The sequence below is a fragment of the Zootermopsis nevadensis genome, unplaced genomic scaffold (assembly GCF_977971745.1).
Source record: "Zootermopsis nevadensis isolate Lab colony 2312 unplaced genomic scaffold, Znev_1.0 Znev_ptg000022l, whole genome shotgun sequence".
NCBI classification, from domain to species: domain Eukaryota; kingdom Metazoa; phylum Arthropoda; class Insecta; order Blattodea; family Termopsidae; genus Zootermopsis; species Zootermopsis nevadensis.
This window is the reverse complement of record NW_028259154.1, coordinates 11,833,517-11,849,930: the sequence shown is the minus strand read 5'-3', so window position 1 is coordinate 11,849,930 and position 16,414 is coordinate 11,833,517. Positions and strand designations below refer to the sequence as shown.

Sequence of the window (16,414 nt, the reverse complement as noted above, 5' to 3'; positions counted from 1 at the left end):
TTCTTGCAAAATTGATGCAGTGTAGATGTTGACGCAAATACGTAGCAGATTCATGCGTAACGATGACCCAATCTAACTCACTATAAATAAGTATCATGTAACAAAGGAATCGCAATAAACATACGTGAATGATAGTACGTCATTCATTAATATAAATCGCCTCACAAAAAAAACAATATAAATCTCTGGTACATTATTTGCAATGCTTGGTGGGCGCGGAATTCGGGGCGCACGTCAAACTTGTGGTAACATATTGGTGTCCTATGTCAGATGTCAACAAAATATATCGAAAATATTGCATCACATTTACTCGAGGACACGACGTACAAACACAAAGACGCAGTCTAAGGGAAAATACGGAACCAAAGATAAGACGTACCATCTGTGATGACCTCAATGGAAAGAAATCAATACTTTCGAATGGCACCGAGGACCAATCAGAAGTCAGTCAGTATTAATTCTGTCGTGGAACAGTCGGCTGGTCCCGATTGAATAGTAGCCATTAAACTACGGTTGGAATTATTTGTTTTCGTTCGGTCAGAATCAACGTAACTTTGTGCTCTAGAAATAGAGTTCTTCGGGACCATTAACAAGATTAATTACCACCGTTCAATCAGATATTAACGGTGCTAGCTACAGTGAATCTCAGTGTAAGGATGTCTTCTCGGTGACGTGTTAGAATAAAAGCAAGTGAAAGACCAATTCAACATAACATGCAAGAATATGTGCGGTTCGTCACATTGAGACATACGACTTCAGTGAAAGGACATTTGCATGCCATGTGTGCTCAGTAAAGACGTTTGTACGTGTTAGTGAAACGTAATTCATATACAGATATCGCTTATCTGCAGAAGCTGGACCTATGTAATTTGAGAACATTTATTCTTTATAACGATGAATGGGGTCACTGTAGTAATTACATGTAGTGTAATATAAAAATAAATAACTACTTTAATAAATTCTTTTTCATGTGGCAACATATATACTTCCACAATGAAATATTCAATAACATCATATTTAAGTGATAAGTAATTGATGTACTTGCAATTACTGAAAGTGTGTCCAATATAATATCCTTGTAAAAAGTTTAAATTAGGTATGAAAGTGAAGCCCAGAATATAATATTCTTTTTAAAGTGACGGAATCGAATTTTTGAGTGTTTAATAATTTACAATTAACCATAACGAGCTCAAGGTGCCCTCACATGCGCACGTCATATGACTGCGCTGCGCAACGTCTGCGCAGGTGCCCCACTAACCTAACCTAACCTAACCCAAACCAACCAAAACGGGGTAATCTGTATCAGTTCACAATGGCTTCCTGCGCACGAATTTTCGAAAAAGCGAATGGGTGCTCAGAGATTATTGAAATTTTGTATGGACGTCATGCCACAGGTAAGTTAATGATATTCATACTCTATTGTGCCTTATCGCTTTTTATAAATTCGCACGAAGGAATCAAAGTCGTGAGGTGGAGGATGCGCAAAGTCTTCCACGACCACTTACCAATAACGATATTACGCGCTCACACAATCCCCATGTAACACAAATAGTGCTTATATGCGTGTAATACATCATAACACGTCTAAAATTACACAATGTTTCCAGAAGAATTGTTTCTTGCAAAATTGATGCAGTGTAGATGTTGACGCAAATACGTAGCAGATTCATGCGTAACGATGACCCAATCTAACTCACTATAAATAAGTATCATGTAACGAAGGAATCCCAATAAACATACGTGAATGATAGTACGTCATTCATTAATATAAATCGCCTCACAAAAAAAACAATATAAATCTCTGGTACATTATTTGCAATGCTTGGTGGGCGCGGAATTCGGGGCGCACGTCAAACTTGTGGTAACATATTGGTGTCCTATGTCAGATGTCAACAAAATAAATCGAAAATATTGCATCACATTTACCCGAGGACACGACGTACAAACACAAAGACGCAGTCTAAGGGAAAATACGGAACCAAAGATAAGACGTACCATCTGTGATGACCTCAATGGAAACAAATCAATATTTTCGAATGGCACCGAGGACCAATCAGAAGTCAGTCAGTATTAATTCTGTCGTGGAACAGTCGGCTGGTCCCGATTGAATAGTAGCCATTAAACTACGGTTGGAATTATTTGTTTTCGTTCGGTCAGAATCAACGTAACTTTGTGCTCTAGAAATAGAGTTCTTCGGGACCATTAACAAGATTAATTACCACCGTTCAATCAGATATTAACGGTGCTACCTACAGTGAATCTCAGTGTAAGGATGTCTTCTCGGTGACGTGTTAGAATAAAAGCAAGTGAAAGACTAATTCAACATAACATGCAAGAATATGTGCGGTTCGTCACATTGAGACATACGACTTCAGTGAAAGGACATTTGCATGCCATGTGTGCTCAGTAAAGACGTTTGTACGTGTTAGTGAAACGTAATTCATATACAGATATTGCTTATCTGCAGAAGCTGGACCTATGTAATTTGAGAACATTTGTTCTTTATAACGATGAATGGGGTCACTGTAGTAATTACATGTAGTGTAATATAAACATAAATAACTACTTTAATAAATTCTTTTTCATGTGGCAACATATATACTTCCACAATGAAATATTCAATAACATCATATTTAAGTGATAAGTGATTGATGTACTTGCAATTACTGAAAGTGTGTCCAATATAATATCCTTGTAAAAAGTTTAAATTAGGTATGAAAGTGAAGCCCAGAATATAATATTCTTTTTAAAGTGACGGAATCGAATTATTGAGTGTTTAATAATTTACAATTGACCATAACGAGCTCAAGGTGCCCTCACATGCGCACGTCATATGACTCCACTGCGCAACAAAGTCTGCGCAGGTGCCCCACTAACCTAACCTAACATAACCCAAACCAACCAAAACGGGGTAATCTGTATCAGTGCACAATGGCTTCCTGCGCACGAATTTTGTAAAAAGCGAATGGATACTCAGAAATTATTGAAATTTTCTATGGACGTCATGCCACAGGTAAGTTAATGATATTGATACTCTATTTTGTCTTTTAGCTTTTTATAAATTCGCACGAAGGCATCAAAGTCGTGAGGTGGAGGATGCGCAAAGTCGGCCACGACCACTTACCAATAACGATATTACGCGCTCACACAATACCCATGTAACACAAATAGTGCTTATATGCGTGTAATACATCATAACACGTCTAAAATTACATAATGTTTCCAGAAAAATTGTTTCTTGCAAAATTGATGCAGTGTAGATGTTGCAATTACTGAAAGAATGTGTCCAATTTAATAAACTTGTAAGAAGTTTAAATTAGGTATGAAAGTGAAGCCCAGAATATAATATTCTTTTTAGAGCGACGGAATCGAATTTTTGAGTGTTCAATAATTTACAATTGACCATAACGAGCTCAAGGTGCCCTCACATGCGCACGTCATATGACTGCACTGCGCAACAACGTCTGCGCAGGTGCCCCACTAACCTAACCTAACCCAAACCAACCAAAACGGGGTAATCTGTATCAGTGCACAATGGCTTCCTGCGCACGAATTTTCGAAAAAGCGAATGGGTGCTCAGAGATTATTGAAATTTTGTATGGACGGCATGCCACAGGTAAGTTAATGATATTCATACACTATTGTGCCTTATCGCTTTTTATAAATTCGCACGAAGGAATCAAAGTCGTGAGGTGGAGGATGCGCAAAGTCGGACACGACCACTTACCAATAACAATATTACGCGCTCACACAATCCCCATGTAACACAAATAGTGCTTATATGCGTGTAATACATCATAACACGTGTAAAATTACACAATGTTTCCAGAAGAATTGTTTCTTGCAAAATTGATGCAGTGTAGATGTTGACGCAAATACGTAGCAGATTCATGCGTAACGATGACCCAATCTAACTCACTATAAATAAGTATCATGTAACAAAGGAATCGCAATAAACATACGTGAATGATAGTACGTCATTCATTAATATAAATCGCCTCACAAAAAAAACAATATAAATCTCTGGTACATTATTTGCAATGCTTGGTGGGCGCGGAATTCGGGGCGCACGTCAAACTTGTGGTAACATATTGGTGTCCTATGTCAGATGTCAACAAAATATATCGAAAATATTGCATCACATTTACTCGAGGACACGACGTACAAACACAAAGACGCAGTCTAAGGGAAAATACGGAACCAAAGATAAGACGTACCATCTGTGATGACCTCAATGGAAAGAAATCAATACTTTCGAATGGCACCGAGGACCAATCAGAAGTCAGTCAGTATTAATTCTGTCGTGGAACAGTCGGCTGGTCCCGATTGAATAGTAGCCATTAAACTACGGTTGGAATTATTTGTTTTCGTTCGGTCAGAATCAACGTAACTTTGTGCTCTAGAAATAGAGTTCTTCGGGACCATTAACAAGATTAATTACCACCGTTCAATCAGATATTAACGGTGCTAGCTACAGTGAATCTCAGTGTAAGGATGTCTTCTCGGTGACGTGTTAGAATAAAAGCAAGTGAAAGACCAATTCAACATAACATGCAAGAATATGTGCGGTTCGTCACATTGAGACATACGACTTCAGTGAAAGGACATTTGCATGCCATGTGTGCTCAGTAAAGACGTTTGTACGTGTTAGTGAAACGTAATTCATATACAGATATCGCTTATCTGCAGAAGCTGGACCTATGTAATTTGAGAACATTTATTCTTTATAACGATGAATGGGGTCACTGTAGTAATTACATGTAGTGTAATATAAAAATAAATAACTACTTTAATAAATTCTTTTTCATGTGGCAACATATATACTTCCACAATGAAATATTCAATAACATCATATTTAAGTGATAAGTGATTGATGTACTTGCAATTACTGAAAGTGTGTCCAATATAATATCCTTGTAAAAAGTTTAAATTAGGTATGAAAGTGAAGCCCAGAATATAATATTCTTTTTAAAGTGACGGAATCGAATTTTTGAGTGTTTAATAATTTACAATTAACCATAACGAGCTCAAGGTGCCCTCACATGCGCACGTCATATGACTGCGCTGCGCAACGTCTGCGCAGGTGCCCCACTAACCTAACCTAACCTAACCCAAACCAACCAAAACGGGGTAATCTGTATCAGTTCACAATGGCTTCCTGCGCACGAATTTTCGAAAAAGCGAATGGGTGCTCAGAGATTATTGAAATTTTGTATGGACGTCATGCCACAGGTAAGTTAATGATATTCATACTCTATTGTGCCTTATCGCTTTTTATAAATTCGCACGAAGGAATCAAAGTCGTGAGGTGGAGGATGCGCAAAGTCTTCCACGACCACTTACCAATAACGATATTACGCGCTCACACAATCCCCATGTAACACAAATAGTGCTTATATGCGTGTAATACATCATAACACGTCTAAAATTACACAATGTTTCCAGAAGAATTGTTTCTTGCAAAATTGATGCAGTGTAGATGTTGACGCAAATACGTAGCAGATTCATGCGTAACGATGACCCAATCTAACTCACTATAAATAAGTATCATGTAACGAAGGAATCCCAATAAACATACGTGAATGATAGTACGTCATTCATTAATATAAATCGCCTCACAAAAAAAACAATATAAATCTCTGGTACATTATTTGCAATGCTTGGTGGGCGCGGAATTCGGGGCGCACGTCAAACTTGTGGTAACATATTGGTGTCCTATGTCAGATGTCAACAAAATAAATCGAAAATATTGCATCACATTTACCCGAGGACACGACGTACAAACACAAAGACGCAGTCTAAGGGAAAATACGGAACCAAAGATAAGACGTACCATCTGTGATGACCTAAATGGAAAGAAATCAATATTTTCGAATGGCACCGAGGACCAATCAGAAGTCAGTCAGTATTAATTCTGTCGTGGAACAGTCGGCTGGTCCCGATTGAATAGTAGCCATTAAACTACGGTTGGAATTATTTGTTTTCGTTCGGTCAGAATCAACGTAACTTTGTGCTCTAGAAATAGAGTTCTTCGGGACCATTAACAAGATTAATTACCACCGTTCAATCAGATATTAACGGTGCTACCTACAGTGAATCTCAGTGTAAGGATGTCTTCTCGGTGACGTGTTAGAATAAAAGCAAGTGAAAGACTAATTCAACATAACATGCAAGAATATGTGCGGTTCGTCACACTGAGACATACGACTTCAGTGAAAGGACATTTGCATGCCATGTGTGCTCAGTAAAGACGTTTGTACGTGTTAGTGAAACGTAATTCATATACAGATATTGCTTATCTGCAGAAGCTGGACCTATGTAATTTGAGAACATTTGTTCTTTATAACGATGAATGGGGTCACTGTAGTAATTACATGTAGTGTAATATAAACATAAATAACTACTTTAATAAATTCTTTTTCATGTGGCAACATATATACTTCCACAATGAAATATTCAATAACATCATATTTAAGTGATAAGTGATTGATGTACTTGCAATTACTGAAAGTGTGTCCAATATAATATCCTTGTAAAAAGTTTAAATTAGGTATGAAAGTGAAGCCCAGAATATAATATTCTTTTTAAAGTGACGGAATCGAATTATTGAGTGTTTAATAATTTACAATTGACCATAACGAGCTCAAGGTGCCCTCACATGCGCACGTCATATGACTGCACTGCGCAACTACGTCTGCGCAGGTGCCCCACTAACCTAACCTAACCTAACCCAAACCAACCAAAACGGGGTAATCTGTATCAGTGCACAATGGCTTCCTGCGCACGAATTTTGTAAAAAGCGAATGGATACTCAGAAATTATTGAAATTTTCTATGGACGTCATGCCACAGATAAGTTAATGATATTGATACTCTATTTTGTCTTTTAGCTTTTTATAAATTCGCACGAAGGCATCAAAGTCGTGAGGTGGAGGATGCGCAAAGTCGGCCACGACCACTTACCAATAACGATATTACGCGCTCACACAATACCCATGTAACACAAATAGTGCTTATATGCGTGTAATACATCATAACACGTCTAAAATTACATAATGTTTCCAGAAAAATTGTTTCTTGCAAAATTGATGCAGTGTAGATGTTGCAATTACTGATAGAATGTGTCCAATTTAATATCCTTGTAAAAAGTTTAAATTAGGTATGAAAGTGAAGCCCAGAATATAATATTCTTTTTAGAGCGACGGAATCGAATTTTTGAGTGTTCAATAATTTACAATTGACCATAACGAGCTCAAGGTGCCCTCACATGCGCACGTCATATGACTGCACTGCGCAACAACGTCTGCGCAGGTGCCCCACTAACCTAACCTAACCCAAACCAACCAAAACGGGGTAATCCGTAATAGTGCACAATAGCTTCCTGCGCACGAATTTTCGAAAAAGCGAATGGATGCTCAGAAATTATTGAAATTTTGTATGGACTTCATGCCACAGGTAAGTTTATGATATTCATACTCTATTGTGCCTTATCGCTTTTTATAAATTCGCACGAAGGCATCAAAGTCGTGAGGTGGAGGATGCGCAAAGTCGGCCACGACCACTTACCAATAACGATATTACGCGCTCACACAATCCCCATGTAACACAAATAGTGCTTATATGCGTGTAATTCATCATAACACGTCTAAAATTACACAATGTTTCCAGAAGAATTGTTTCTTGCAAAATTGATGCAGTGTAGATGTTGACACAAATACGTAGCAAATTCATGCGTAACGATGACCCAATCTAACTCACTATAAATAAGTATCATGTAACGAAGGAATCGGAATAAACATACGTGAATGATAGTACGTCATTCATTAATATAAATCGCCTCACAAAAAAAACAATTTATATCTTAATTGCGTCATGCTTGTGTTCTTCAATACAATAATTTTATTCACCGTCTTTACACAAGCTTATAGATTGTTAAAATCACATAAAATTATAACATTTCAACATATGATATTGTTACATTTTAAAATGACGACATGTTTCGATGTTCATTCCATCATCGTCAGGTCTATCAATTAAAATTAAAAACTGTTGCACTTGCTGCCCTGCGTATACTGATTTGTTCTACCCGTTAGATTTTATTTGTTTAACCTCCAGGCTTCTTCCATTTAATTTTTGAAGACTGCGCCTGGATGTCTTAAATCGGGTTGTGTGTGAGGTGCGTGTCTGATATTACGGAGCTGTAGACTGCAACTCTACAGTCTTGCAGTCTACAGCTCCGTAATATCGGACACGCACCTCACACACAACCCGATTTAAGACATCCAGGCGCAGTCTTCAAAAATTAAATGGAAGAAGCCTGGAGGTTAAACAAATAAAATCTAACGGGTAGAACAAATCAGTATACGCAGGGCAGCAAGTGCAACAGTTTTTAATTTTAATTGATAGACCTGACGATGATGGAATGAACATCGAAACATGTCGTCATTTTAAAATGTAACAATATCATATGTTGAAATGTTATAATTTTATGTGATTTTAACAATCTATAAGCTTGTGTAAAGACGGTGAATAAAATTATTGTAAAAAAACAATATAAATCTCTGGTACATTATTTGCAATGCTTGGTGGGCGCGGAATTCGGGGCGCACGTCAAACTTGTGGTAACATATTGGTGTCCTATGTCAAATATCAACAAAATATATCTAAAATATTGCAGTACATTTACTCGAGGACACGACGTACAAACACAAAGACGCAGTCTACCGGAAAAATAAGGAACCAAAGATGTGATGACCTCAATGGAAAGAAATCAATACTTTCGAATGACATCAAGGACCAATCAGAAGGCAGTCAGTATTGATTCTCTCTTGGAACAGTCGGCTGGTCCCGATTGAATAGTCGCCATTAAGCTCAGTATGATAGACCCATGTTCAATTTTTGCAGGCCAGTTTCATTTTGGTTTAGTCTGGATTGTTTTAAGGGTCACATTACTTAAGGAACTAAATAAACCTTTTCTGTGCAGTTTCAATCTTCTGACAAATTCTTATAACATGTTATACATACCACTTACTTTATGCAGACATTACCATATGCAAATTTCATTCATATAAGGGTCTAAATGGGACTTTCACATATACACAGGTGTCATGGGAGAGAAAGTGGCTGAACTTCAAAAGATTAACCAGATGATTTTGAGTAGAAAATGTTATATCAACATATGCCATACTCATGATGATAATGTTATGAATACTTGAAGTTAATAGAAACAGAAGTAACTGGTAAAAGCTGTCCCACTATATGTCATGTAGGTACTTGGGGGGAGAGGAGATATTGCTCCTACTCAATTCTTAACCTTGGCACTAGGTGGGGATGAGTGGCTAGTGTCACACCAAGTCATGCTTTACCCCTGGGGAAGAACCCCTGGTATGAACTGGACAGAAATAATGATGGACCCCCAGAGTCAGTATGGATTCAGAGGCTGGAAGAAAACTAATTTTCCCCTGTTAGGGATCAAACCCTGGTTTTCCAGTCCAGTCAGACACTATACTGACCGGGCAAACCCAGCTCCTTGTAATTAGCCTGTAGATATTTCTGGTGCCAGATGTTTTATACAAGATAATATTCCATGGAAAAGAATCAAGTCTGAGTATACATCTAAACAGATGGAATTTCTTCAAATGTAATAAGAAACGTTGAATACAAAATTTCATAAGAAAAACATTAATACAGAGCAAAGTTATTACATCAGAACAAACAAGACAGGGCTAAGCCTAATTCCATGGAGATAAATCCTTCTTGAGAAGCCGACAGATCTCATACTGCTTTAAAAACTACTAGATAAGATCTCAAGTACTCACCGAACATCGTAGATTCGCAGGCTCGCATCATACCCCCCAGACAGGAATTCATGGGGTGACTCCCACTTAATATCCAGAATCCCTGCTCCAGGCTGTGGGTTGTGTTCCAACTCCATCACTTTGCATCCCCTGCATACAAGCCAAGTTCAATTACTAAAGTACGGCTGATGAGCTTAGTTGCAATGCACCAACAAAATGTAATGTAACTAAAGAAAGTGAGTAGCAGCATTCTCTTGAAACATTTACAACTTTCTAGCTGCAGTTTCAGTTAATTTGCATCGGTATGTGAACAATATGCCAAATCCCTTCTCTCATCAAGTGACAGCTGAAGAAAGAAAATATAGGTATTTCCAGAATATATTGCTCACTATTGCATGCATGCCACACATGAACGATTCAATTATAGAATACTCAACAAAGGACCATGGCCTCCTAGATCCCCCAGTCTACTTGTGCCTTTTATCTCTTGGGAAATATGAAGAAAAAATTTAATAAGAATAACCACTACACCTGTAAAGCTCTCCAGACATTAATAATATGTAATTTCTTCAATTACCAAAACTGAATTTCAGAAAGTGTTGCAGAACTTGTGTAGGCAATGAAAGGCATGCCTGACAGCGCTGCTGCAGTTTTCTACAGTCTATACGGTAACTTGAGACTTACGTCCCACATGCTTACAGAAAATAACCGTGTACTGTTCCATGTGTGGGTGCACAGTATAAAGATGGCTGTCTTCTGGGTTGCTGCACCATGTATTACTGTCATTGCCCTGATGATGGAGGCAGCAAAGACCTCTGAAGCGTCAGTAAACTTCTACCAAGACTGCACTGCGCAACAACCCAGAAGACGGCCGTTATCAGACTCACGGCCATGAAAATCTCAAATCCTACAAATGCAGTATAGTTTTCCATCAGCCTACTGGGGGACTGACCATTACAAATCTACATGGAGTATGTAACAACCAGAACAAGCAAAATCAAGCCCAGTGCCATCAGGCTGCTCACCGTTCCATATCAAACACATGAAGTGGTGGCACCTGCCAGTAGCCAGCAGAACCAACACAGCATATATTGCCTTGTGGTTGAACAGAAACAGCCCATATCCTGTCTCCCACATCGATGTTCAACTTTAGCATGATAAGACCTTGCTCTGACACTCGCCACAACTTAACAGTCTTATCATGCGAGCCTGACACCACTATGTTGCCAAACATATCCACAGCAACAACATCACCTCTATGGCTATGACGCTGGCAGAACTGGAGCTGTCCTGAATTACTAGACCATCCACACACTGATCCATCCCTACAATCATGGAAATCATAACATGAAACAGCAGAAAATTTACCCTGGTGTAATGACAACATGGATACATAGCATGAGAATAGCAGGAAAAACCAAAGACAGACAAGAGACATCCCCACTTAATGGTACCTGCACCTTGTCGTGGTGGTGGGGCTTGAGTACCTCAGTGACCCCAAGAGCTATGCTGGCGGTAGCATAGCTACTGGTAGGGCCTCCCTAGCCAGATTGGTCGAGGGGGAGAGGTTAGACTAAGACAGATACCCTGGTCCTCCAGGTTGGGGGTTGGTCGCAAGGCTAACAACCTTGCAACGTAAAAAGGATGATGCTTCGAAACCTCGATCAAAGCCTCGGACAGACGGACCTAACAGAGGACCGAATGGAAGAGGAGAATTTAGGAGGCCGTGGACCGAACACGGACCAGACCCATAAAAGAAGAAGACAAGAGATATCACTGTCCTTTGCAAATTCAGTGCGCACACACACACATTTTGTATTCTCACACAACTCAGGTTCACTAGTTCCTAATTATCTAACACTAAAATACACGAATGCATCAAGACAATAATACAACACTACAACCAACAAATACAAGTACAACAAGAACAGTATGTGATCGGTGATACAGCAAAATTCATAAGACTACCAGTATCACTAAATTCTGCTATAAAAATTCAACACCAACAGCTAAAAGGAGAAATGCAACCACCACCAGCAAAAGTTATGTTGAAAGAAAAGTTAATTCTAAGGGCAGCAAATAGATCTAGACCTTCCACAGGTTATTTATAAGTCAAAAGTAGTGTCACAATTTTAGAATTCATAACTGTGCTAATTATAGTCAAAATGGACAGGCAATAGCTAAACCTAAAGCTTCCTTCACATCTAGTGCCCAACTGTCACCTCTGGTACTTATGCAGTGAAAGCAAAAATAAATATTTGCTGTGGAAATCCTCCTAGCTGGCATTCTGTATAAATATTGCATAACAGCTTTCTTCAGGCTGAGTGTTCTATGAGGCATAGTAAGAAAATGGGTAGGTCAACTGTGAGAAATGAAACCACAATAAAATTGAGAAGTTCTTCGGTTCAAAGCCCAAGGAAATCGATGTAAAATACCAGTCAAGAAATATGTATACCGCAGACGACATTATGGAGTGTGTTGCAAAACAGGTTGCATCTAAAGCCCTACAAATAGCTGATAAGTCAAGCCATCAAAATTAGGGCATCCTGTGGGGACATGTGGACTAGGTCTGATGAAGATGAAGGTCCGCTTGAATGCAAGATGCTCCAATTTCATGGCCTCCTTATTCATCAGACATTATGCTGCTGGACAGTTTCCTCTGTTGATTCATTATAGATCATGTTTAACACAACACGTCCTCAAGAATTGAAGGACAGGATAACCACAGCAATTATGACAATCACACCAGACATCCTACAGAGAATATAGCAAGAGAGAATTACTAGGATGCCTGTCAGATGACTGTAGGTAACCATGTAGAAATAATCTAATAAAAGTTCATCTGTTAAAATCTGAGGTTTAAACTGCTGTCACAAGGCCACTAACTTTGTTCTATACCATAACAGTAAACTCTTACAAGCTCTCAAAGCATGAAGCTACTTTTGACTTATCTTGTATATAACAAGATACAGTATATATTTATTTATTATTTCAGTCTATACACAAACTTAGTTTTTTAAAATGTTGTTGTTAAAATTAAAATTTAGCGCTTTTCATCGTTATTTCGATGTTACAATTTCAGCGCTTATTATTTTACGACATGTTTCGATGCTATTGCATCATCTTCAGGTCTTTTGTTGTTATTTTCATCTTTAAAACTAATATATATCTATTTATCTATTGATTTATTTGTTTTGTAGATTTCTTTTGTAGGTGTTCCATATGATCTTCATAGTATTTTGCATATTTAGGTCAGTTGTTCATTATTCTGTGAAACAATTAATTAACATTTGAATTATTAATATTAATATGAAAATGAGTTTGGAGATTGTTGTAGAGAATATATATATTTGTAAAATTATAATAAATTAATTGTTTCACAGAATAATGAACAACTGACCTAAATATGCAAAATACTATGAAGATCAAATGGAACACCTACAAAAGAAATCTATAAAACAAATAAATCAATAAAAGCTTGCATTAATAGATATATATTAGTTTTAAAGATGAAAATAACAACAAAAGACCTAAAGATGATGCAATAGCATCGAAACATGTCGTAAAATAATAAGCGCTGAAATTGTAACATCGAAATAACGATGAAAAGCGCTAAATTTTAATTTTAACAACAACATTTTAAAAAACTAAGTTTGTGTATAGACTGAAATAATAAATAAATATATACTGAATTTTAACACAAACATGACGCATCTAAACTATAAAGATACAGTATATTTAACAAACCCTAAATTTATCCTTACCTTCCTCCACTCACTATCAAGCCGCCAGCACTCACAAATCGACAAACGTCATCGCTGTGCCCCATAAGGGAAATGCATGGCACATGCACCAGTCCACTCCGCTTCCTCCGAAATGCTTGGATGCACTTCCCCCTGCTGAGCCACAACAAGTCCCTCTCCAACACAAGCCATGGTAAATGCCTGAAAATGTCACATTGCACAGTGGTAATTAATTTCATTATTGTTTTAAATCTCAGCTAATAAGAATATCACTAGGTACCATCACAGACCAGAAAGCATTGTGCAAGTAACTGGTCACTGTTTTGTAAAGGTCCCCTTGCCTTCCTTACTTGGTCTTGAATGGATAGTAAATCTTCTCTTTGTACCGGCACCTGATCCAGTTGCAGGCTATGCGACACTTGTTGGTGGCAGACAGGATGTGTGAAGACCTGCACAAATAAACAATAATCATCAACATTAGTTGCATTCAAGTTACACAGCAAGCTGATCTGATCTTAATACTGAAGCTGATAAAAAAACAATGAATGGTCATCTCTCTCCTTTTATGATAAGGGGTACTGGTTCAAACAGGATTCAAGTGCAAAACACAAAATATTCCCTTCGCCTACATTTGTCTTTAACCTATTTACAAGAAATGAACTTGAATACACATACTAGCTTTATGCACTGATTTTAGATTAGGTACAAAAAATTGGCAGGTAGAGACTCTGTCATAACCAACAAGAGAATTCAAGGGACAAAAATCCTAAATGAATTCTTTATTATACCAATTAGCAAAGGTAGTTATTTTCTGTAAATGCTGTTAGTGTCTGTAGAAACTGGAATGATAATTTAAGTTTGGTCAGGCCATTCCCTTATTCAACAGTTGGAAATATTGGAGGTGGTGAAAACACTTCATCTCAAACCACAAAATTATTCATCCACAGTACCTGGCCTGAATATCAGCACTGATTTGATTGGTCACTAGCGCCTTCCGGCTCTTTTCATACCAGATGAAGTCGCTTACCACACCGTTCAGTCGCTTGCACGTTTGACAAACGTTTCCTAGGGCTCTCAAGGTACAGTATTTAAATATCACAAGTAGAACTTCTGTCGGTAAGATCTCAAGGGAGCCTAATTTATCTTTTTCTTTTCTTGCAGACGCGTTCATGCCTCACTAAACGTTGAAGAAAATATATGTGTCTACAATTTATTTGAATACAACCTGTACACATACTGTGTTGCAACATATTAAACATTACACTGCCAACATACAATACACACTCAGCGCCATCTTTCCAACAAGTATGTTCCTTTTAAAACGTTTGCAGCAACGAGCAAAGAATTTAAGAGCACAGTAACTAAGTAACCATTGCAATTAGAACTTTCAATTAACAGCCTACAAGGACACCTGAACGTATAGATAACCTACCAACCTGGACAATTTGGAAGAAAAAATTCTGCACACTAATTCGGAAGGCGGTGCACGTACTGTTTGCTACTGTAATCTTGCAAAATGCAATTGTTAAGTTGGGTGGAGAAGGAAGCAGAAAAGCTAGCGTCTGCTATGGAGTAGCCTTTTTGCTTCTGACATCCTGCATTCCTTGCAAGTCTTAAGATGACTGTCGCAAACAGTAGGCAGAGACTTTGATGATAGAAACGTGGTTTGTAGCGGAGTGCAAAGCTACCAGAACAGACAAACTGAAGCTTCACAAGACAATTTCACAAGACCAAGAAAATACCCATGGCCTCCTCCAGCCAGATTGATTACAATAACCTGTTCACTATTACTCCTATACTACAGTAACGAAAGCTATATAGTGTTATTTATCAATACGTTTCTATTAAGTCTGATATACCGTATAGTCTTCAGGGGAATGTTGCAGAGAAGGCTCTCACATAATAATGTTCCCTTCTGTAATCTTTGCCTACGACTCTCTGTAAGGAGCCGTAACTAGACTTTTGATATCTGTGAGCGTTGCCTTGAACGTGGTTTTCAGAACGTAGTCATTTGTGCAGCTGAGACTTCCTTCTGTACTTCATGTTGTATTAAGCTGTGGACGTAGTATCTGTTTAGATATAAATCCAATGCATCGGCTGAGTTTGATATTGAATTGAACGGGAAGATATAGTGTACCAGTAATAGAAGAATGAGAGCAAAGGTATTTTTATACTAAATTTACAATATTCCATTTGTAAGTGTATATTCCAAACATGTGAGTGCATATCACGTTGCATGTTGTGTTGTGGATTAGGTCTGAAGTGTAATATTGTGAAATATGTGTAGTAGGTACAATTACGTGCGAATATAGGCCCTTTCGTTAAGTGTAATTATCGTGATAGAAGATTTGTAAACATACTTTACAACGTGTGTGCATTTTTTTTTGAGATATCAGAAAACGCGTTCCTATAGGCCGAAATACATGTTTACACTGCACTTATACATGAACGGTAATAACTGATCATTGTTTATTTGATTGCATGAAAGTTATTACATTATTGTACAAAGCCCAAAACTTTGACCACGACATGGCATGTTTGGACACTGCTTAGTATTGAACTTCGTTTTGTGTTTCAGTGGAGGAAGAAGCGAATGCGAAGGCTGAAGCGTAAGAGGAGGAAGATGAGGGCAAGGTCAAAATAAGCAGCGGTTCACCAAAGTACGTCCAGACAACAGTAACTGAAGCAATTATTATGTTTAAGCTGGGCCCACAAAGTAAACAGATATTGCTAACTTTGCTTTATTATTTCAGAGCCACTGAATGCCTGGAACAATGAACTTCATGATCAGGAGTTTAAAGCTGCACCGAGTCATTGTTAAATCTGGGGTTGCTGTATTGCTTTTGTTTGAATAAACGACAGTGGATTTTGTGTA

At 37.9% G+C, this 16,414-nt stretch overlaps 1 protein-coding gene and 1 long non-coding RNA gene across 2 annotated transcripts in view; one reads left to right on the top strand and one right to left on the bottom strand.

The window, feature by feature from the left end:
- Nucleotides 1-14,710, bottom strand: part of LOC110837788 (F-box/WD repeat-containing protein 4) — a 26,651-nt gene extending 11,941 nt beyond the window's left edge. The window contains exons 1-5 of the mRNA XM_022080318.2: nt 14,490-14,710; nt 13,890-13,988; nt 13,561-13,740; nt 10,822-11,121; nt 9,818-9,946 (exon numbers count right to left, since the gene is read on the bottom strand). Of these exons, the coding sequence (XP_021936010.1) occupies nt 9,818-9,946; nt 10,822-11,121; nt 13,561-13,740; nt 13,890-13,988; nt 14,490-14,710 (929 nt within the window). The remainder of the gene's footprint in view (nt 1-9,817; nt 9,947-10,821; nt 11,122-13,560; nt 13,741-13,889; nt 13,989-14,489) is intronic.
- LOC110837790 (uncharacterized) lies at nt 14,604-16,414 on the top strand. The gene is made up of 4 exons (XR_002545851.2): nt 14,604-14,618; nt 14,701-15,701; nt 16,118-16,199; nt 16,293-16,414. It is a non-coding gene; the product is annotated as an uncharacterized LOC110837790 (long non-coding RNA).